The following is a 23,603-nucleotide window of genomic DNA, read 5'->3' as shown; positions in this document are numbered from 1 at the left end:
TTACTATACAATTTGTACCAACATTTGTCAACAAATGCAGAATACAATTTTGCCATACCCTTTTCTGGGATGCGCAACCCTGGGGTCTACTGCTACCATTGCAAAGATTATTATTGACTAGTATCAAGGCCTCTGTATTAGCATCTTTGGCTTGAGAGCAAGCCAGGGAAGGGTCAGTAAAGGGTAACAAAATATATAATGTTTTTCAGCACCTCCTTAATTAAACACGTTAATCCATGCCACAAAGAAAGCCCATGGCAGTAATTGTGAGCTTAAGGTTCTGTTGTATCCGTTGCCATGCTGATGAACTGGGCAGAGGCGACAATCCATTTTTCATGACTTGCATCAAAATTTTTTCTCTACCTGGGCAGAATCTCTACAGGCTGTTGTGTGTAATCCTAGACTGAATGAATGAATGCAGGATCCCTAGAGGACAATTAACTGTCTGCTCTTGATTCTGATTGGCGTCAGGCAAGCTTCTTTGCATCCATTCTTTGGATTTCTTTTTCTAGTGGTGTCAATGTTGATTGTTTCATTGCTGAACAGAAAGTTAGACAGGCTGGAGGAGAAGTGTCCCAAAATAAGAAATACAGAAAAGGTCAGAATCTGACATTCTGTACAACTACATCCATCTTCCACTCCCTGGGTTTTACTGAGAACAAGTGTCTCAATAAGACAGATTAATTGCCTATAGGTTCAGCTTCTGGGTTGCTGGGTTTGTAAGCTCCTGGAAGTCAATCACATGATCCACTGGAGAAACATGTGAAGGAAGCAAATCGGGAATTTGTAGTGAGAGATCTCAAATTGGAAAATAATAACAATGAGGCAGCACAGAAGGAGTTTGCTTTCTCACAAGATGATGCTCATCTCTAGACAGCTGAACTTCTCATGTTTTCTGGAAGGGTGAGCACTAAATCTGTCCTTCAGTCTCGAAATGAATAAATATGTTACATACAAAAAGTGACAGATTGAATGTTTGAATTAATCTAAGCCACTTGTAATTACTCGGGCCACATACTAGTTCATCATTATTTTGCACATCATGCCACCTCAGTTTGAATTCAGCCATATGCAATTCAGTCTCGACTCTTCTCCAATGGGAACAATACAGCCAAATTACCAGGACCAGTTTCACTCTTATTAGGGTCATATAGCTGGGTTCCAATGGCAATGTAGGCACAGGCCCCATGTCTGGGCATACCCCTAGGTAAGGCCTTGGTAGCCCACCAGGCAGGGTGCTAAATACTATAAATAAAGGTATGTTCCTTTTGTGTTTAACATGGTCTGACCATAAAAATAAAAAATTGCTGTTTTCACTGGAGCAAGGCCAGTTGTCTGTCTATCTAACATGGGGTTTGATCGCTCAGGCTGCGCATCCATTGGAGATCACCAAAGATAGTACTCCAAAGTATCAAATTAATCGTTACATTAAACCAGACACATTGGTGATACTGGATTTAAGGTCGCTTTTTATAACAAGGTGACTTTAGGAAGTCACCACTTAGTTACCCAAACCTCCATTAGTCTTTTCTCTGTGAATGCAGTAGTTGGCATCTGAGACAACACACTGCCCCCGTGCTAGGAAGTGTGCAGAACAAACGATTGCTGAAGGGAGGTGTGACCTCCAGCAGGATGACTAGCGGGCGTCGGCCACAGACGGCCCAGCTTCAAAGAGGCTACCTCAGTGAAGCAAATAGCGATCACACCTTCGCTTGCCTGCTCCTTTGGTTAGGAAGACAGGCTGGCATCTCCTTCAGAGGGAAAACATGTTGCAGAAACTATTTTTCAGGAGCTGCCGCTCATTATGCGGTGTACACCCAGGAATGTGTCCAGAACTCCTCACAGAGGAAGAAGGCTTGCACCATCTTGGATTTGAGTAGAGGGGGTACCTTGGAATTGTTTGGTAGCCAAACCCCAAGGAAGTGATATAAAGTGAGAAGAGTGGCTTTGTGGTAACTATTACCTCACAAGCTTGATAGCCCTCCCCTTCCACTAACACAAAGATGACATGAAAGTGGCATTCCAGACAGTCCTTTGATTACTACGGAACTGCAAAGAAGACAGAAGGTCTGCACTGCTGGACCCAGCAAAGAGGCTGTACGAGGGACTATACTTCATCTGCTAAACCTGAGGGACTCGCAAAGAGCCTTCTGTGCCCACTTGTGGAAAGGAGCTCCAGTTGTGCCAGGACAGAAGTGACTTCACGTTCTAGACTCCTGTTAAGTTTCAGGACCAACAAGAGCTAATGGGACCTGCAGACCTTGAGAACCCAGATGCCAAAGGACACCTGCCTGCCTCTGGATGCCAAAGTGCCTGTTGGGAGACAGAGTCTTGACCCTCAAGACATGCCCCCGTGGGCCCTATGACTGTCATCAATGCGCACTCCCCCCCCGCCCCCCCAGGAACCGGAAGACCAGTGGCAACGTCATGCACTGGACTCCCTTGGTGCATTGTGGGAGATCCTGAGACGAACACTGAAGTTCATGAACCCCAAGGTGGCACCAGGAAAACCTACAGCCTTTTTCTGTGGCTAAAGCATTTTCAGCATCCTGCATCAGGAACACTTCTTGGCTGGACCGCGTTGAAGAAAGACCTAGAGGACCTTAAGATTGCTAGAACAGATGCATAACTATCCCTTGGCCCTTAGTGGTTGCGGTGACTGGCCTCAGACCTGTTGTGCAGCTGTCCTAGCTACTAACTGCTAAACTGCTTACAAGAGTCTATTGCATCTTTACAAGAAGAATTTACTTATCTTTGAAAAATCATAACTCCGGTTTCCCTCAATAGAGTTTTGGTGTCTATTTAAAGAAAGAAATATACTATAATTTTATAATCTGGTGTCAGATTTTATTGTGTTGTTTTTTTACTTATTACCTGTTTTGGTACTTCTAAATGCTTTATGCTCGTTACTTTGATTAAGCCAGACTGCTCTGTGCCACAGCCACTCAAGACTGACCTACAGGTTTTGTTAAAGAAACCTAACTGGGTTGGATAAGGATTGAGATATTATGATATGGTAAGGTCTCAGAACCACACTACTAATAGACTTTTCTGCACAGCTGTTCTATCCAGTCACAATGTTTTGTTTGTGAGTAGCATTTGCAGGTTTATTAAAGTGCACAAAATCATCACAGATATGTGGACAAAATTTTCACAACCATTTTGCAGTTTATGGGAGATCACATTTTTTTCCACCACAACAACTTTTATTGAGTTTTCAGTCGTAATATCCGAACCAACATGGCCCTCTGATACAAATAAAGCAACACAAACCTATTGTCAATGCTCAATGATACAGTAATAGAAAACAATCAATCACATCACCCCCCTCACATGACCCATAGAGCAATCAAGACAACATCATGCACTGCAACTCAAATATTTCATAAAGAAGAGTCTTAATGGAGTATTTATCACCACCCAACGTACTACTCCACTCAATGCATCAGAATAAAAATTGTCCTCATCCACAGAAATAGTTTTAACTTGCACACAATGTTTTTGTTTGCACTCAGCCCCTCCACACCCACACAAAAGATAGACCTTGTAGTGAGGTTGACAAAAAAAACAGCTCCTCTCCTACGGGAGAGTAGTAGCCCACACTGGGTACCCTGCGGTCCCTGTGTGAAGAGGGGACCCTATGACGAAACATGTCATCGTAGAGTGAGTGAGGGTTCTCGTCTTAACACAGCAGTTCTTCCTAGACCCTTTCTCCTTTTCCTTTGTTCCCTGTTCTCTTCTATTTGTACCATCCCCATACACTATGTGAAATACAACTCGGATATAGCGCTTGGGGATCTCATGGTTTGGCATTATATAGTTGAATTTCTGCATCAAATAGGGAATCCACAGAGGGCCGGAGCAAGAACCAGACCCCTGTAGTCTGCTCACCGCTGCCAAATCTTGGAATGATTTTGTGGGCACACCAGACTTCCATCTCCATAAAATGCCATTCCTTACTTCCAGGTACCCACAGTGGGTTGCATTGCATCTTTTCACAACTTTGCGATGTGGCTCTTCGCCAGTGTTAGGCCTAGAAATACCAGATGCCTTTTATATCGGTTACCACCTATCCCCTCAGTACTATGGAGCAGGAGCATTTTAGTGTTGAACAGGATCTCCCAGGGCTAGACCTCCTCTAGGTACGACACCACACCCGCCAGGGCCGTACAATCCCACACCGTATGTAGAAAAGTGCTCTTACTCACGTCACTGCAAAGGCATACCGCTAAAGCAAAAGCACCCATATGCCATAGGCGATGTCTAGTGAAATAAACTCGATGCAGGTGTTTTAATTGGATGAGCTGAAGTTGCTATGGACACGGCGCCTCGCTTGGGGCCATCAGGACCTCTGACCAGTCGTCATGTTCGGCGCTATGTGTTATTAGTGATTGACAGATGCGACAAATTTTGTGTGTGCCCAATTCCTTGTCAACAATTTACCTTCCAAGAGGTTGAACTCTGGTACAGCATGGAGATCTGGGAGATAGGGAGTTATAGCGTGGAGCATCTGTAGATATTTACAGAATTGATGGCGATTTATCCGAAAATCAGTCTGTAACTCTTAAAGGACTTTAAGACCGTGCATTCCAGAGTGGGGATACCCATTGTGTCCCACTGTCGAAACCCTGACAAGGACGCCACCCGGCCTAGGACCCCCCCCCCCCTCCCCCATAATGGTTTCATCTGAGTCACCTTCCCCCACCAACCCATTTGCCGGAGCAACTGCCTCCATAAAGGCTCCATAAATGAATCACTACTTGAGTCACCGGGGGAAGGGAATTTCTCATCTTCCTTCCCTATAGGTCTAATATGGGCACGTCACTCATCGCTTTGTCTCATAAGCTGGATAGGTCTGTGATGTATACCACCATTCTTTTAGAAGTAATACATGAGATGCAGCATAGTAAGATAATGTGTCTGGTCAAGCCATGCAGTCATTATAGCTAGACTGAAAACATGTCCGCAGGGAGTTACATACCACTCCAGAGAAACTGGGTCAGGACTGTATTCACTTGTCTGAAAAATGCTAGGTGAATGGCAAAGGGCTAATTTTGTAAATGCTATAAAATCCGAGGCATTGAGACCATCTTAAATATCGAGCGAGCCAGCAGAAAATGTTTTTGTTTTTTAATCTAAGAGTTTAGTTTAACATCTTTGAATTGAATTTTAAAACTCTGAATGCACTGAAATCAAGCTTGCTTAAATGCCAAGTTATCATTAACCGGAAACTGTCCACATCATTGTGCTAGTGATAATTGGAAAGTTCAAGCAGCTTCTGTGACCATATGTGGGAAAGGGGGCAATTGCCATCATTAGAATTCCTAACATGAACAATTACTGGTGCAATCGCAAACTCACATGCAAGAGCATGATTAATTTGTAAAAAATGCCAATATTTCAGATGTGTGCTTTTAAACACCAATAAAATGCAACCATTTTGTTAAGACGTAATTCAGGAGCTTCGGTTGCATACATTTTCAAGCCTTATGCTTAATAGGAAATATGGATAGGTGCAGATTATAGTCTGAGTAATGGTATTGTTACTTGGTATAAAAGGCATGTTCTGACAGCTTGCATGTGCTTCCATAAGACTTTTCGTTTCCGTTTTTAGCAAACCATTTCGATCTGTAAATCGCCAGAGCAAACCTTGCATCAACTTTCTCAATTAAATTAAGCGAACAGCAATTAGTTTACTATCATGTGTTCTGTTAGTTGTTTGTTCAAGAAATAGCAGAGACAAAAGACCATGCAAGAAAAACAGAGCAGACTGAAGAGAAAATACAAACTGAAACTTAGAGAGCAGCTTTGCGTCCATAGTTTGGATTCTTGAAATTATTTATAGGACTCTTGTAAATGGGATTCTCTTGCTGAAGTAGAAAAAGCAGTAGTCAAAGGAATGATTATAAAAAGAAAAGGAACAATAAACATAAGTAACGTTCAGGAGGTAGAAAACACCAGAATAGGAGGAGAAAGGAATTAGTCATTCTAAACCACTAGAAAAGAAATCCCACTCTTTCTGCTGAGATCAAAAGACCTCACATAGAGATAGTCCAAGCTAGAATGATGAGGAATTTGCCACAGAAAATCTTTTGCAGTCTAAAAGGATGTAGGATATATACTCATAGTAAATGCCCATGCATAATTCTGGTAAACTGTCCAAATAATTAATTTGAAAATAAATGTTAGACTGTTGCCTTTATCTAAATTTGTGTGGACAAGATAGGACCTAAAATCGTCCAATCAAGGCTGTGAGAAGTGCCCTGCAAATTGTCCCAGTGAAAGGGAGACCATTGAAATGTCACCAGCCAGTATAATTCTTTCAGCACCCACAACAATTAAAAATCCCACTTTCTATTTGCTGTCCAGGGTCTCTTGTCACTACAAATATAAAGATTGCCGAGTGCAGGAAGGAAGCACTGTTTATTACTCTGTGAATTAAAGACTATGTTGATTAAGTCATGTTGCTTTTATGTATGATGGTTAGTTTTACAACTGTTTATTAAAATGTAAGATTGATTTAAAAAAAACTGTTCAAAGGTTGTTTGTACCAATTATTTTTTAATTTGTTAGCTACCTATTCTGACCAATATATCGGACTTGTTCATCTGATAAGCATTTGACAAAGTTAATGAGCTCTACCATGGCCAAAGAAATACGTTTACATGCTAGAAATACGTGGCTTGAAGCTATTCTACATTCACATAATGTGCTTCTAGTTTTTTTAATCCTCACAAATTGTGAGTCTTGACTTGGCGTGACCAAAATAGCTGGCACGCCCACATTGTTTCACAGATTCTTGCAAGCGATTGTTAAATGGTTTAGTATTTAAATATACATGTTTTGATATCTCCTCTTGCTATTGTATGCAATTTAAAGCCACCAATATGAAGGCTTAAAAAAGCTGCAACAGTTTGGCAAATCAGCCTGTTATTTGAAGTGTACAATGTGCGCCAAATCGGTGTTGGAATTGATAATGTGCACTTTGCTCATAACTTCCAAATGCACTTTCCAAGTTATCACGCTTTAATTATTAGGCTTTTGGTATCAAAATCTGAAAAGTTAGCACCAGTGGATTACTGTCCCAAAGAGAAATCATATACTTTTATTTTTATGACTGAATCTATATCATTCAAAATCACATTAGCGAAATGTGCTTTAACAATTCCTAGGTGTATGCAAAATAAAATACTCTATATAAGAATTTTTGTGTACATATTAGTAGTTTTTAACAAGCATCAGGTTTTCGATTTGAAAGAGGTTAGGTACTTTATCTCTCTCTAAACCTTACTTACCTTCCAACCAATTTTCTGTGATGCTGCATTCCTCACTTTTCACAGCTGAAGATTTCCAAAATGTAAATATTTGCTAACATTTCCAGCTTAATTGCCTGCTTTGGTGGCAGGAACAATAGTTCGGTTATTTCACACAAAGGAGAAAAAGCTGGTTTGATCACATTCAATGTATGCTACACAACTGGTTTCCACTTTGTTTGACAATATACTTCCCTGTAATTTCTTTTGAACTAAAAAATGTATCTGGTCCCCAGAATAAACAGCTGCATTGGTTGAAATGACTTAACGGCATTGTCATCCAAGTCAGAGGTTGTAGAGTGGTTATAGCATTCTTAAAGCTTTTCCAGGGAAAGGACAGAAGGTAAATACTAGATCCTGCTAGTGTCCTGTGAAGGAGAGGTAGTGTCAAACCTTTGAAATAAAAATTATTATAGCCTAAAAAAGGAATCCTTTTCCTCCAGCATTCATATAATTCCGAGCTTGTATACTTCAACTAGAGCTTTGGAAAAAGGAAACTATTGATAGAACTCCCATTGTAATAAACATAGAACAAAAGGGGTATATAGTTATATTATGCCTCGTACAAATAAGGGTGATCTTAAGTGTGGGTTTCATGGATCAATTTACACAGAAAACCCAAAAGTCCTACAACTTATCTTTTTTCCCCAGTAGCATCTTGCATAGCATTAAATACCTAGCTCCTGTGACCTACTGACAACACTTCTGAAATTTTACATTTTCTCTAGCTGGTTGTGGGTATTAACCCAAAACTAACCGACAAAGGGAATCAAGTGTTCTAAAAGAAAATAAGCATTTGTAAAGCCAACAGGTCACCCTCAAGTGAGCCTTTTAACCATTATATAGACAAAAATGAGACAGGCACATGTACAGAGACAACTACAAAACAATCCTTGGATTTAGTCCACCACACACGAGAGAGTGAAATTATTCGGCGGTATAGCGCGACACATGATGCGCTTAGGTTCTCGATGCTACCATTCGTAAACCTCTACTGTTAGCTACGATTCTTTAAGTTGTGACTTCTGGCGTGGTCAGCACTGTATGCATATTTAAGATTTGTGCTAGGACCTCGCACAAAGTTTCATCTACCAACCTGAGCGAACACCCCGTAATATCCTTGCTTGTTGGATCACTTCTTGCCCTGAAGAAGCCCGCAAGGCTGTGTTGCACAAATTACGAATAATGGATCTATTACATCAAGTCAAAACTTGGCCCTGTCATTGTCACTCTTTCGTGTGTTGTGGAATAAATCCAAGGATTGTTTTGTAGTTTTCGCTGTAGCCTCTCTAATTTTTGTCTACATATGTTGTATTTAAGATCATTAGTGGTGGCTGGTATTCAGAGGTGGGCAATTTGTTAGAAACTTTATAGGAAACCTCAATCGGGTTCCCCTATTATTTTTTGGACAATACCGGTAGTGTTGCGGCAGTGTACACCCTTTCACCATGGCTCTTTGTGTTTGCCTTTAAACCATGTTGGACAGCAGTGTGGCTGTTGTGCAGCAACTCTAAAACTTAGGGGAATACATGTGGAATGAGGCTGGCCACATCATAGCAATCAAACAAAAGTAAAGGAGGCCCCCTACTGTTACAGGTCAGGGACCGAGGGGGATACTTGAAAGAAATGTAAAAGGGTCCCAAAAGGAGTCACGGAGTGATCTCTACTACACAAGAAAGCCCTGTTTTTCAGACAATACCAATCTCACAATTGTTGTTACCTACACTGTTTCACAGAACCATAAAGGTTTCAAAAAGATATAACATACAGTCACATTTGATATAATGCTTTAAATCACACATTAGCAGTATAGACAATATTTATTAAAGAACAAAGTTAATAAAAGGAGAAAGAGATTGTTTGTGCAATATAGTACAGATGTATATTTATTCAGCAATGTAATCGTTTTTTTAATAAACTGGCAAAAACGGTACTAATTATAAAAAATACATTCAATAACAACAATATTATAAAAACCTTATAAAATATTGTCTATACTGCTAATGTGTGATTTAAAGCATTATATCAAATGTGACTATGTTATATCTTTTTGAAACCTTTATGGTTCTGTGAAACAGTGTAGGTAACAACAATTGTGAGATTGGTATTGTCCGAAAAACAGGGCTTTCTTGTGTAGTAGAGATCACTCCATGACTCCTTTTGGGACCCTTTTACACATCATAGCAATATCTTTTTCTTAGTGTGGGTGGGCAACACGGACAACTAAAGGGATGGTGGGAGGGATAACGGAGCTGTACTACTCCACCCCAGATGGGTAAGGAAAATGCTACTTACCCAGTATGCATCTGTTCTTGGCATATAAAGCTGTAGATTCTTATGCGTTAGCATAGATCGCCATCTGGTGTTGGGCTTGGATGTTTGCACTTTGTTTTTATTCGGAGAACTCTACCTAGTCATGGAGGTACGTGACTCCTCCTTATGGCGAGTGTGGATGGGCATCGACTCCATACCCAGATTGTTTTCGCAATAAAGGGTGATGATGGAGTTAGGAACAATAGAAAGATGTTCAAGTGTGTTGTATCTAAGTAAGATAATGCTGCAGCAGATAAAGGTACCAAGGGAGGTGGGTGGGTGCATATGAAACTACAGCTTTAAATGCAAAGAACAAATGCCTACTGCGTAAGTAGCATTTTCCGTTCAAGGCATATGGGCTGTAGATCATATGTGTTAGCATAGACTATACAGCAGTTATTTTCCCAGCTGTGGCTGACCTGCATCTGTTGCAGTAGTTTGAAAAAGTGTTCTTAAGACAGCCTGGCCCACACTAGCTTGTTTTGCATGCACATCTACACAGTAGTGTTTTGTGAATGTGTGAGGTGTAGACCAGGTTGCAGCCTTACAGATGTTATCTAAGGGTATATTCCCTAAAAATGCCATAGAATCCCCTAGTTTGCATGTGGAATGCGCTCTAGGGGGAATAGTTAATGGGAGTTTGGCTTTAATGTAGCATATTTGGATGCATTTAACTATCCATCGTGCAATACCAGTTGTTGAAATGGGATTACCTTTACGGGGTGGTGAAAAAGCAACAAAGAGTGGTTTGGTTTTCCTAAAAGATTTAGTTCTTTCAATGTAATAGAGTATTGTTCTTTTCACATCTACTGTGTGAAGAGCATATTCTGCCATGGAGTCTGGTTGAGGGAAAAACACTGGTAGTTCAACAGACTGATTGAGGTGAAAGGCAGAAACAACTTTAGGTAACATTTTTGGATTAGTCCTAAGAACCACTTTGTTATGATGAATTTGTAAAAATGGTTCTTGTATGGTTAGTGCCTGGAGCTCACAAACTCTTCTAAGGGATGTGATGGCTATAAGGAAAGCTACTTTCCAAGTGAGGAACTGTAGTTCACATTTGTGCATAGGTTCAAACGGTGGGCCCATGAGTCTTGTAAGGACAGTATTAAGGTTCCAAACTGGAGAGGGTGGAACCCTAGGGGGAATTATTTTGAGTTCTTCCATGAATGCTTTGATAGTGGGCACTCTAAACAAAGACAAGTGTTGTCTGTTCTGTAGATAAGTGGCTATTGCAGCGAGATGCAATCGTATAGATGTGTATGCCAAGTTACAGCGTTGTAGGTGTAAGACATAGCAAATTATGTTTTGAATGGAAGCATCTAGTGGATTGATGTTTGTTGTTTGTACAGTAAATTGCAAATCGTTTCCACTTTGCTGCGTAGCATGCTCTTGTGGTAGGACGTCTAATCTCCTTAATGACGTTCATACAGTCTGGCGGAAGATTGAGGTAGCCAAACTATGATTTCAGGTGCCAGATCACAAGGTTGAGTTGATTGGTATCTGGATGTCTTATCTATCAATGGTTCTGAGTGAGAAGCTTGGGTGAGAGGGGTAGTTTTTGATGAGGAACTACAGATAGTTCCAACAGGGTTGTGAACCATGGCTGTCAAGACAATGTGGGAGCAAACAGGATCATTTTGAGTGAATGCTGTTGGAGCTTCCGAACCACTAATGGAATGAGCGGGAGAGGCAGAAAAGAGTAAGGAAATGTTCCTGACCAGTTCATCCATAGCACATTGCCTTTAGACAATGGGTGCGGATACCTGGACGCAAAGTTTGGGCATTTTGCATTCTGGTGTGTGGCAAACATCTATTTCTGGGTAGTCCCACATTTGAAAGAATGTAAGGAGAACTTGAGGATGTAACTCCCATTTGTGGATCAGTTGCTGCCGACGACTGAGCAGAACTGCAATCCAATTGTCTACTCCTGAAAGGTGTTCCGCAAGGAGATATCTTTTGAGGAATGGCCCATCTCCATATGCTTTGAGCTAGACGCCAGAGCTGTAGGAAGTGTTTAACTCCCTGCTTTTGTATATAGTACATTGCTGTCATTTTGTCTGCACGGACTAGTACAGCTTTGCTGACTAGATGGACTTCAAAGGCTTTTAACTCTAGAAAAATTGCTAGAAGTTCCAGGTAGTTTATGTGGAACTGTTTTTGTTGTGGAGTCCATAGGCCCTGAATGGTATGATTTTGTAGATGAGCTCCCCAGCCTGCGAGCGCTGCGTCTGCTGTTAGCACTATTTGTGGAACGGGCTTGAGTAAAGCCCGCCCATTGGAAAGTTTTTGTGTGTTCCACCACTGCAGAGAGCGATGGGTGCGGCTGTCTACCAACATCAGATCTGTCAGCTGGCCTTGAGCTTGGTTCTACTGAAGTGCAAAGCAATCCTGTAGAGGACGCATCTGGAGTCTTGCATAAGGGACTATTAGAATGCAAGAGGCCATCATTCCGATTAGCTGCATGAACACTCGAGCTGATACGGAGTGTAGGGGTTGGTATTAGAGCCTGTATGTTGCGTATCCTGACTGAGTTGGGGTATGCTAGAGCTTTGCAAGTGTCTATTGTAGCTCCTAGATAAACTTGTGTGTTGGACGGTTGGATGTGGGATTTGGTGAGGTTTACTGTGAATCCAAAGCGGGGATGCAACTGAATTGTTTGGTGGATGTGTTGAACACAGCTTTGTTGTGATTTGGCTTTTATGAGCCAATCATCCAGATAAGGAAACACGTGAATGTGTGGTCTTCTTAAGTGACCGCAACTACTCCTAGGCACTTGGTGAAAACTCTGGGTGCGGTCGTTACGCAGAATGGGAGGACTTTGAACTGGTACTGTTGACCGTCCACCACAAACCTGAGATATTTCTTGCGAGCGGTGTGAATGGGAATGTGGAAGTAGGCGTCTTTTAAATCCAATGTGGAAAGAAAGTCGCCTTGCTGAATTAGAGGGAGCACCTGTTGGAGGGTGACCATGTGGAAATTATCAGATTGAATGTAGAGATTTAGCTGTCTGAGATCCAATATTGGTCTGAGATAGCCGTCCTTTTTGGGAATTAGAAAATAGAGTGAGTAAACCCCTGTGCGCTGATGAGTCTGGGGAACTGGTTCTATTGCATGTTTTTGTAACCGGGAGAGAACTTCTTGCTTTAGGAGAGTGAGATGTTCGGAGGACATTGCACGATGTTTGGGAGGGATGTTTGATGGAGTGGAGGTAAGTTCCAGGCAATAACCATATTGGATAATTTGTCTTACCCACTTGTCTGTTGTGATGGAATTCCAGACAGGTAGGAACTGTGAGAGACGTCCCCCGACAGTAGTGGAATGATCGGGGTAGTGGAGGGAAGTCACTGTTTGGCGGCATAGGAAGTGCGTGAGGAGTTACCTCTGCCTCTTCCTCTATTGTGATTTCCTCTGTAACCTCCCTGAAAATATCCTCTGGATGAGGAAGATTGATTGGAACTTTTATAAGAGGATGAGGTGTGTTCTGACACAGTTGTCTTTGAGCCACCCCTATAAAAGGAGCGACGAAAGGAGCCCCTACTAGAAGGTAGTTATAAGGCCCCCATGGACTTCGCAGTGTTGATGTCTTTTTTCATCTTTTCGAATGAAGAATCGACTTTGGGGGGGTCAAACAGATGTTCCTGATCAAACAGCTGATTAGGTAGTGCTGATTGTACTTCGTGCTTGAATCCTGAGATTAGAAGCCAAGCGTGTCGGCGTAGCAAAACGCTGGTGTTAATGGCACACGAGGCTGTGTCAGCTGCATCGAGTGCGCATTTGATAGAAGTGTTTGTAATAAGCTTACCCTTTTGAATGAGGTTGTGAGCTTTAACATTGTATTGGTCTGGTAAATGCTGCATTAGTTTTTTGAGCTCTTCATAGTGAGCTCTATCTTATCGTGCCCGGAGAGCTTGTGCATTGGCAATACGCCAATGATTTGAAGCGTGTGATGCAATTCTCTTGCCTGATGCGTCTAAGTTTTGACTCCTTGTCAGGAGAAGGGGTGTCACCTGTGGTTTAAGAATTTGCTCTCTTTCGTGCATTTGCAACGACAAGAGAATCTAATGGTACCTGACCCCTGATGTAAATTGCTTCTGTAGGAGCGGCTTTATACTTTGTCTACCCTTGGCCTAAGTATTCTAGCTCTAACAGGGTCCTTGAATACCTCGCTGGCGTGTTTTATCATACTTTTGAGCATTGGCAAAGTATTAGGGTTTTTTTGGGAGGGAGCGAAAGTTTCCACTAAGAAATCCTCCTCTAAGGGATCAGTATGTAGTTCCACCCCATGGTACTGAGCCGCTCTATTGATAAGCTGTGCAAAACTAATATTGTCATCGGGTTGTGATGGTCTGGAGAGATATAGATCGGGGTCATTAGTATGATCCTGGTCTTTATCATAATCATCCCAGGAGTCTGTGTCCAGTGGAATGGTGTCCTCAGTATCCTCCCCATCCCAGTCCTCATCATTATCACGCTGTGGCTCAGGTGAAAAACGTGGTGGTGGTGAGTTTGCTGGTGAAATCAATACATTTTGATTAAAGGGTGGAGGAGAGGGAGCTTTGTAAATGGGAGAGGAGTTAGTACCTATGTCCTTTTTCTTACGAGGTATATGGTAGTCTTCCAAGAGGTCTAACTTCCGTTTTTTAGGAAGTGTTGCTCGAAGTTTCCCAGTTTCTGGGTCAATATGTAACTGTTTTGTTTTGTATCCAAAGAATTTGATGGAGGAATTTCTTTGGACAGAGTGTCTTTGTTCCTTTGTTTATATTCAGAGGGTTTGAGGGGACTTCCTGCTTTTTGGGCTCTGCGCCCTTCGGTGCTTGATTTTCTGGCTCCGAAGGTTTGGTTTTTCCTGGTTTCGGATCCGAAGGTCTTTTTATGTGTTTTCAGCTCCAAAGCTTTTTCTTTAACTGGTTTCGGCTCCGAAGCCTTCGGTTTAGCCGGTGTCGGCTCTGAAGCCTTCGGTTTAGCTGGTGTCGATTCCAAAGCCTTGGCTTTATGCGGGCTGTGGGATTCTGGTGCAGAGGAACTTTGAGGTTTCAGGTGGCCACAGTCGCAGCTCTCTCTTTGTCCTGGTTCAGCAGAAGAGGGGCAAACAGGACAGCTGGGCCAATAAGGATGTGGGACTCACTGTCCCTGAAGTCCCTCGACATGCAGGTTGGTTTTCCTCAGTGTAGGTGTCCGGGCTGGACACTAGAAGCCTTGGTTGTGACAAGGGGTCTGGTAACCCAGGTATTGGTACTGTGCGGCTCCAGTTGGTCCTGGTGCCAGTTGGTCCTGGTGTCCCCACACTTAGAGGGAGGACGGATCAGACTATGGGAACACAGCAACCTCTTGAAGGGCCAGTGTAGCATCAGTAGTCCCGTTAAGCGACAGGACGGTGAACTGGACCTTGATTCTTTGGTGCCTGCGGCTGCAGGAGAGTAGCTCCTCTACTCCAAGAGAGTTCTTTGGTGATTTACGAAGCACTAGCAGCCCTCTGGGTTTCTTGGGGTCTGCACAGCGGCAGAAGTGTTTTTCCCCCCACAAGGGTCAGGAGCAGCAGGCAGGCTGGTCGGGTTCACACCAAATCAGTCGTTGCTCCTCTGTTCTCTGGTCAGCCAACTTCAGTCCACTTCTTTGTGTACATCGAATCTGAGGTCCTGGCCTGAGTCGTGCCAATTAAATACTGTATTTAGGGGCGTTATAGGGAGCGTCAGGTAGTAGCCAGTGGGCTACCTACCTTTAAGGTGACTACACCCTCAGTATGAGCACTTCCTGTGGGAAGTGGGCATACCCCTGACCCAGAGGACCTACTTCCAACAAAAACCAAGATGAATGAATTTTCCTAGTTGTATTCATTTCAAGCAGTCCACCTCAGGGGTGGTACTAGCCTTAGAGTGAACACACCTCCTGACTAGCTCATTTTCTCGCCAGTCCTGGTGCCAAATGGGCCCTTGGCAGGGGGTGCCATTTCCCCTGTCAGGCCCTTGAAGCTTCCTACCTTAATATGTAGATTACCAGTCATCCCGCTTGACCAGTTAAGTTATTTTGGGTAAAGAACACTGGCACAGGGGACCTGGTTAGCAGTTTCCAACAGACGTCACATGACATAAGCCACTTGGCATCCACCCCACCCTAACCTGCTCACTCCTGGACAGGTGGTTTCTACAGGCAGCAATGAGGCAAACATGCCCCACCGTATTGAACAGCCAAAAACAAAAATTGTGCAGCATGAAGTGCGTGTTAAACTAACAACTAATGTTAAGAAATTAAGATGATCATGCCCGTTCTGCCCCTCCAACCACACCTTAGAAAATTATTATTAATTCACTGTTGGAAGCAAAGAAAGATACATCTGTTGTCTGGTCTCTTTACCAACTATATTATGCAGTTACTGTATGGAAGGACAATTGGACAGCTATCCTCCCTGAGGACGCTGCAGCTGAAAACAAGGCTATACTTTGCACCAACTCACAGTATGTGTGTTATTTGTGTCACACATCACAGCCAAGACAGACACAAGGCCGGTCGAGTGTAGCTCCCACATGTTTTGGAATTAACGCTTCTTGGTGCACTTTTCTACAGTAATAGTCAAATGTGTTTTTACGTCTAGTCAAATCAAAAATACTTTAATTTGGGTGCATCAGCGACCATAAAAGTGCAAATCTATACATTTAAAAAGCCAATATATGTCAAAAATAGATACAAAAATAAATTAATTCAGCAAGATAGCAAACTAGTATAGTACATATATGCATAAAGAGAGAACGGCCACATTGCATCTCCTTACTTCGTACTCTTTTCCGAATCCGCAAACCTATTTTAATAAAATGTAATTAAGCATGACAACTCAACAGTTCCTAATTGTTGTAAAAAAGAAAGCAACCTTATGAAACCTAGTGCCAAGAAAGCCTAATAAAGGCACGAGAAAGCATTTCATATCTGTTGCATAGAGTCCACAGAAAAGAATTAAGTGCAACATGCTCTGTTTAGAACTTCCATCACATGGACATGTAGGGAGGAAGAGAAACCACAAGCCTTTAATAAGTGAACAACATTAAAGCATAGCCTTGTAGGAGAAATATGTCCTGTTCATGAGAAGTACATAGTAGGCAGAACTGCGGAGCAGGGCTCCCTATCACACTCCATCAAGGTGAGCCCGGGTCTATCATCTGCAGCTCTGCCCAGCGCTCTGATATCTGCAAAGATCTTGTCCGCGCTATATAAAACTTTGAAAATAAAATAAATAAATAAAACTTTTTTTAAAAACAAGTCTTTTACCAGATCCACTTCTGAGTAAATTGCGCTCTCTAAAAAGGCTCAGAGATGCATAACTCAGTATAAGAGTTCTTCATACAAGATAGCCAAAATATTCTCAAAATGTTGCCTAGTTCAAGGCAATCTGATAATATTTCTTTAGTAATATAGGCTTCTGGTTTCCCCCTGGCTCAAAGCCACGCTAACAGGGGTTGCAGTTTAATAAAGTCTTCTGCAAAGCCCAAGCCCACCTCAGCATGGCCACAGACTATCGAGGTAGATTGAGGGAACGGCAGAATCCCGGAGATGAAGCTATTAACTATCCTTTGTATGTGGCCAATGTCTACGTCCCCCCCAACACACCTGCACCATATGTGCCGACAGACACATATTTACTTTTGTACAATTGAACTAGCTTCTTAACTGGTTTGTGTCTCAGTCTCTTTGCAGCAAAATGGAATACCGCATTAATCTATCTTTCAAACTGGAATGCTTTAGTTTTTAAGAAAAATTTGCAATACAAGGTCAAGTCTAACGAGATTGCCAAAGATGTAAAATTGTAAACTTTAGCCACCTCTTCGTCCGAAATTATAAATTTCCTAGATTTGGAGCTCTGGGACCGCATTTCATGATGAATGATATGGAGAGATTGGTCCTCAGATCCAGATCACCCATAAAAGCATTAAAGGCATCTAACAATGTCTGCAGCCCGTTGGCAGTTCTAGCAAGAGGACCACATCGTCAACAGCCAAAAGCACCTGCATAAAGTGGGAACCAACTGTAACCAGATCTGGTTACAGTTGGTTCCCACATTTGGTTACAGTTGGTTCCCACAGATGTCTTGTGCAAAGAAATTCATCCAGGTCATTAATGTGCAATAAAAAAAAGAAAAGGTGCTAAAATACACGCATGACGGACCCCAAAGGTAGCTTTAATTTTAGGAGATGAGGCACCCTCTGCATTATAGCGGATCTTTACAGAGGTGTGCCAATGTATCCTCCGGAGCAGAATAGCCCTGTCGCACCCCAAGCCTTCCATTATGTTCCACTACTTGGGACGTTGCACCATATCTAAGGTGCAAGAAAGATCCATAAATGCTAAGTGCATGGGTTCTTTCACTCTAAGATATTTTTGCGTAAGGAGATATAGATTCAGAGTCTGATGCACAGGGCCCACTCCAGAGCAGAACGCTAGTTGGACATCCAACAGGACCCTTTTATCATGTGCCCACTCTACAAGTTTAAATAGAATCACCATTACCCGAGTTTAAAAGGGCTATCCAATAATGAGATATGTCGAGAGCATTAAGGCTGCCCTTTGTCCCCCTTCTTCAATATGGTGACAACTTGTGCCTCCTGCCAAGTTGGCACCAGTTGCTCCACCACGGCAGCTTTTAAAACATTTGTAACAATTGAGGCCCAGAAAGATTGGAGCTCTTTAAATAAATCCACCGGGATCCAATCCACGCCAGGTGCTTTCCCTGAGACTACTGTCAATTACCAGTTTCACACCTGGGAAGCAAAGGTCTGGCTCAAACGGACTGCAGCTACATGATTATGGGCGGGAACTTGACCCGACAAAAGCCAATGTAAAAGATCTTAGTGGAGTGCTCTACCCAGGCGGTGACTAAGATCATCTTTTACCTTACCGGCCAACTCCAGATGTTTCCTAGCCCTTATTTCAGACTTTCTAGCTATATCAGCTGCCTTATAGGCCTTCCCTGCCATGCTTACTTTAGACTTTTTTTTTGTTGCAGAGTTTTATATAGCGCGAACTAGACCCGAACCGAATCAGGTATCCGAGCGCTTTACATATTTTCCAGTTACGTTACATGAGGACACACTTTCATTTTAGGCACGGGGAGATTAAGTGATTTGCCCAGAATCACAGGAGGTCGACTGTGCAATGCTAGTTTAAGACTCTTATGAGCAGAACACTACGTGTGGTTGAACCAACCTATTTTATTTAGACCACAATGAATACGCTTAGTCAACTTAAGTGAAATCTATGCACCAATGGACGTAAAAGAATCTATAATTGCTCCAGGGTCACCATCTTGAACTAAGTTTGCTTCTATTAAACCATTATTGTGCTCTATTAGGTCCTATCTACTCCACTTTAAACACACCCCTCTCTTTTTTTAGAAAATTCATTAGGTCTACCCTGCACCTGATTATGCCTGTGCTTAAGATCCAATTGTCGATGTAGTTTAAGGGGTTTGTGTTTGCTGATGCAGCTAAAAACTACCTCACGGTCCACAAAAAGGGGACTAAGTTAGATGAACAGAATATGATAAGTTACGGTACAGGAACTGGTACTCTGGAAAGGGGGGGCAGATGCAAGTAGGGTACTTAAGATCATGCAAAAGGAATACATTACTTACCCTGTAATCATCTATTCATAGCATGTAGTGCCGTAGATCCATAGGCTTAGCATACTCCTGCCTTCTAGTGTTCGGCTTGGACATTTAGAAGTTGTTTTTCTTCGAAGAAGTTCTTTTGAGTCACGAGGTATAGTGACAGCCCTCCTATTGTCTGTATTGGGCATTTTCATCATCGGCTCCTTTGTTACATTTTGTTTTAGCTCATCAGGAGAGCTTTACGATACGAGCAGTATAGTGACAGAAAAGAATGTATATACTAATGTAAAGTGTTACTAAGTAAGTTTATATATGAACCAAAAGCTGTCAGGGAGGAGGGTAGGTGCATATGAATCTATGGGACTACACGCTACGAATAGATGCGATGCTTACAGGGTAAGTAACATTCCATCATCAAACCTTTATTCAGCAATGTGCCATAAAAGTAAAACAAAGGATAAAACAGATTACACACAATTATTTCAAATATAATCAATCACGGTTACAAATATCAGTAAAATAGCAAAAAAATTCAGTGCACCTAAAAATAATTTAAAGTAGAATTGCAAAATTGTGTTGTCAGTAACAGTTAAAAACACCTAGACCGCCTCCCTCACAGAGCATAATTACAGATGCACATTAGAATTAGGTTACTGGAAGGCTGAAGCAATCTTTTTTATACACTCTCTTCCTGATACTCCACATTGCTAACAAAAAGCAGGATACAGCAAAAGTCAGACATTGTCTAGCATCAGTCTTTAGGATGCAAAGGGCAGTCTGTTGTTCCCTGGTACTTACAGACCGGAAGTATCAACTAGCTAACGGGGGCTTGATTTTTTTTATCTAAGAATTGTTTGGTCCTACCTCTCTAGGTCAAGGGTGTTCAAGATGGGCCACAGCGACTCAGCTGATTACCAAAAGGGTGTGTGGAGAAGTGGGCACGTTCTACCACACACTTTGGACTTGTCCGCTGATCCAAATCTTCTGGGCAGGAATAATAGAGAAAAAATGAGGGAAGTAATAAGCCTACCTGTCCCACTTGAAGTCAGATGGCTGCTGCTGGTTGTGGCAGGGAAGAGAAATGGCCCAACCACATATGTACTCGGCTAAACATAGCGGCAGGGGTGGCAAACCACAACTTAGCCAGACTATGGGGGGCAAGCAGGTCCCCAACGATTAGGGAATGGGAAGAGGACAGACAGTTGGCAGCTACATAACATACCACACCAGAGGCTGCACCTGTAAATTCAGAAAGATCTGGGGTCCATGGAAACATCACAGGGGCTCCTACGGCTGTGCAGAGGAAGGATATTGGAAGGGGGGTGGGGGGCACCACAACATTGTTGCGGCGGAGGCCCCCTGCCAACGGCCCTTAAATGTATATCGCACACTGCCTTTGGTTGATTTATGTTCTCAACCAACTGCTTAAGAAAAATAGAAAATAAATTGTTCTAAATTATAAGTATCCTTGATCTGCAGAAAAATAAGAGTCAGAGTACCATGACTGGGGGATGCCAACATTCTGCCCATTTTATACCGCGAATTTTAACAATGTTTTAACAATTGTGCGTGTGGTCTCCGGCTCAATCCACAGGGCAGCACACCACATCTTTGCTAATGTGTCTTTAATATATCTAATCCTGACCCAAGGGAACATAACACTTATTTAAGACCCTTCCGACAGGAATGTAACTTGGGTGAGGCCCAGCTTCGTCTCCAACAGAAAATGGGCCTAATCCCAGCCCCCTCTGTGACTGACGCGAGTCTCAAGTCTAACCTATGTGGAGCAATGGTTTACTGGCAGGAAGCCCCAATAACTAGCTTAGAAAGTTATTCTCAGAAACTAGCAATTTTGGCATATCCATATGCCCCCTAAGCGCAGCCCTGTAAAGGGCAGTTCTCATGGCCTGCACTATCTAAATTTGTACGGTCTGGGTTGTTGAACGGAAATAGGACCTTTGTTGTGCTCTAAGTTAAGCCCCTGTATATTGCAATAGTTGCAACCTATGTTTTTCAATACGACAGCACCAATCCAGTTCTGAAAGGGTCAGCCCAGGGGAATCAAAAGCCTTCACACGGTCTAGAAGGACACCAGCGAGCTTACGATTTGGTTGGTAATAAAATAAAATGTGAATTTAATGTAATGGTTTCAGCTGGACTCCTGTAGAATTTGCTATGTTTGTTTCGGCAAGCTTATATGACCCTCACCAACCCACAAATATGACCTCATCAATTTGACATGTCAATATAGTAATTTACTTGTTCCTGAATGAAGTGGAAAACAACCAGCGTGGTTAGGCATGATGTATGCATCACTTGCCACTGCCAAATTGAAAAACTTGACAAATGCTTTGGTGGAGGTCTAATTGCGCAGTCGTCCTTATCTGGTCTGCCTTCAATATACACCCAAATATCACAAAACCCTTCTTCAAATTGTTATGCTGAAAAGGACCGATACACATATTAAAATATGCATAATATCAGAATAAATTAAAACCTACCGTGTCCCACTTGGCATTCGATTTCTCCTTTTCGAACTTAGCAAACTCTCTCCTGTCATGAATGATCATTAGTAGCTTCCAGATCAGCAGCAATGCAAGGCCAATGAGAACAATTCCAGCAACAACACCAGCTACGATCGGAATTATGTCAGGGCCACTGGGACACTCTGGTAAGTGAATAGAAACAGACACATTAAGCACACTGCATGAGCTTTTGTAAATCAGACATTTAAAACATTGGTATTACTGCCTTGATAACTAATCTGTGTGAGCAGAGAGAAAATGAATAATGATACTTCTCCCCATAGGTTAATTCATTCATTCATTCAAAAGCAAGGCCTCAGTTTGTGAAAAACAATGAAGAAAAAAAGGTTAAATGTCAGTGCCAAAAGTGCACCAGAACAGCTCATGTCAAGGCAAGCAGAGCTACATTTACAATTTCCTGACCACAATGAATCACTGCAGCATGGATAGGCTGCAAACCCATGGGGTGACATAACTGTACTGGGTATATAACTAGTTCATACTTTTGCAAGACTTTCCCAGTAGGTCTACACACTTCAAGAATGCCCCATCATAAGAGAACGTACAGTGCTATATTAAAACCAGTCACTAAATTCATACTAGCTCAGCACAGAATGCTCTGTGCTTGCACATATCTCCTGACCAAACTGAATTTGTTTGGAAATATTTACATTCATGCCAGACTTGTTATTTTTTTTTTTTTTAACCCACACAAGCTCTTAGAACATCTTATATTAGCACCTCACTAGCGATTCCATCTATACTCACTACTATCCCTGCCCCACCCAGGACATTCTGCAATCTTCAAGCTCATCTTTCCTGTAGAGTACAGATGCTGGAGGACTAGGTAGAGTGCAGGCGCCAGAGTTCTTTTGAGAGACCCCCATACAGAGCTTAAATACTCCACATTGAGCGCAGATGATGACCTGGACAGAGGTTTTGCCAGTGTCCATAAATATGTGGTACTTTAACCGTCACAAAGTATAACTTTCGTCTCTCCGTAGTCCTGAGGAGGCCAATAACGAATAGTGCTGAAACACGTCCACCTTTTATAAAAAGGAGCCAATCAATGAAAAAAAAATGTGAGAATAGAATATGAACAAGGAAACTAAAGGATTCTTTTGAGAGACTGTTCCTCGTCAAATTCTCTTGCTCTTGTATGGAGTACCTCCAGGTGGATTAGGTTTCAAAATAATTATTATGCCACCATCATTGTGAAACAAAATATATGTACTGTGTGTTATGTATATTTATGTTTGTTAAGCTAGGTTTGATCTTTGTGTCATGAATATATGTATATTCAGTTACATGTTGAAAGCTGAAGTTCAAGCTCAATGTATGGCCATGGACATGTGTGTACGGATGTAAAAAGTAAATAAAGAAAAGTGAAAATTATAAAGGGGGGTTGAAGCAGTGGAACAGAGTATTTTTGAACATGTGACCGTCCAATAGAAAAGTGTATTGGATCATTTGCTATTTCTTTGCATATTGTCCCTATATTGGGCCATGATAGAATTAAGCCAAGGCCCGTTGGGTGATGCGGGCAAGCTTATTTCATGGTTATGAACTGAAACAGCCAACAGCTACAAGTCAGAAGAGTGGCTAATCCAACCAGTGGCAGATCCAACCAGGACCCATGCCAAGATAAGGATGTTTGTTCAGTATGATGGATTCATTTCATTTTAAGGGGCAATGTTTTTTTCCATGCTTGATGTCTAAATACTTGACACTTTTATATCTTCAACCTGACCAAGTGGTCCCCTGGCCCAGGATGTCAACGCTATGCGAGGTTTACACACTGTACTGAGCATGTCTCCCAAGCTATAGGCTTCCATCCAGCATACCAGCTAAAGAGGT

The 23,603-nt window shown here is 42.2% G+C and overlaps 1 protein-coding gene across 2 annotated transcripts in view; it reads right to left on the bottom strand.

Moving 5' to 3' along the window:
• The window catches only part of LOC144784513 (integrin beta-1-like), a 423,772-nt gene that overhangs the window by 4,941 nt on the left and 395,228 nt on the right, over positions 1 to 23,603 (bottom strand). Inside the window, exons 15-16 of one of the 2 annotated variants that reach the window (XM_078663337.1) lie at positions 21,723 to 21,889; positions 5,790 to 5,870 (exon numbers count right to left, since the gene is read on the bottom strand). In XM_078663337.1, the coding sequence (XP_078519463.1) occupies positions 5,796 to 5,870; positions 21,723 to 21,889 (242 nt within the window). In that variant the 3' untranslated portion in view covers positions 5,790 to 5,795. The remainder of the gene's footprint in view (positions 1 to 5,789; positions 5,871 to 21,722; positions 21,890 to 23,603) is intronic. The other variant, XM_078663338.1, reaches the window with a different exon arrangement.

This window comes from Lissotriton helveticus, chromosome 10 (assembly GCF_964261635.1).
Source record: "Lissotriton helveticus chromosome 10, aLisHel1.1, whole genome shotgun sequence".
Lineage (NCBI taxonomy): Eukaryota > Metazoa > Chordata > Amphibia > Caudata > Salamandridae > Lissotriton > Lissotriton helveticus.
This window is presented reverse-complemented; position numbering and strand designations above follow the sequence as displayed.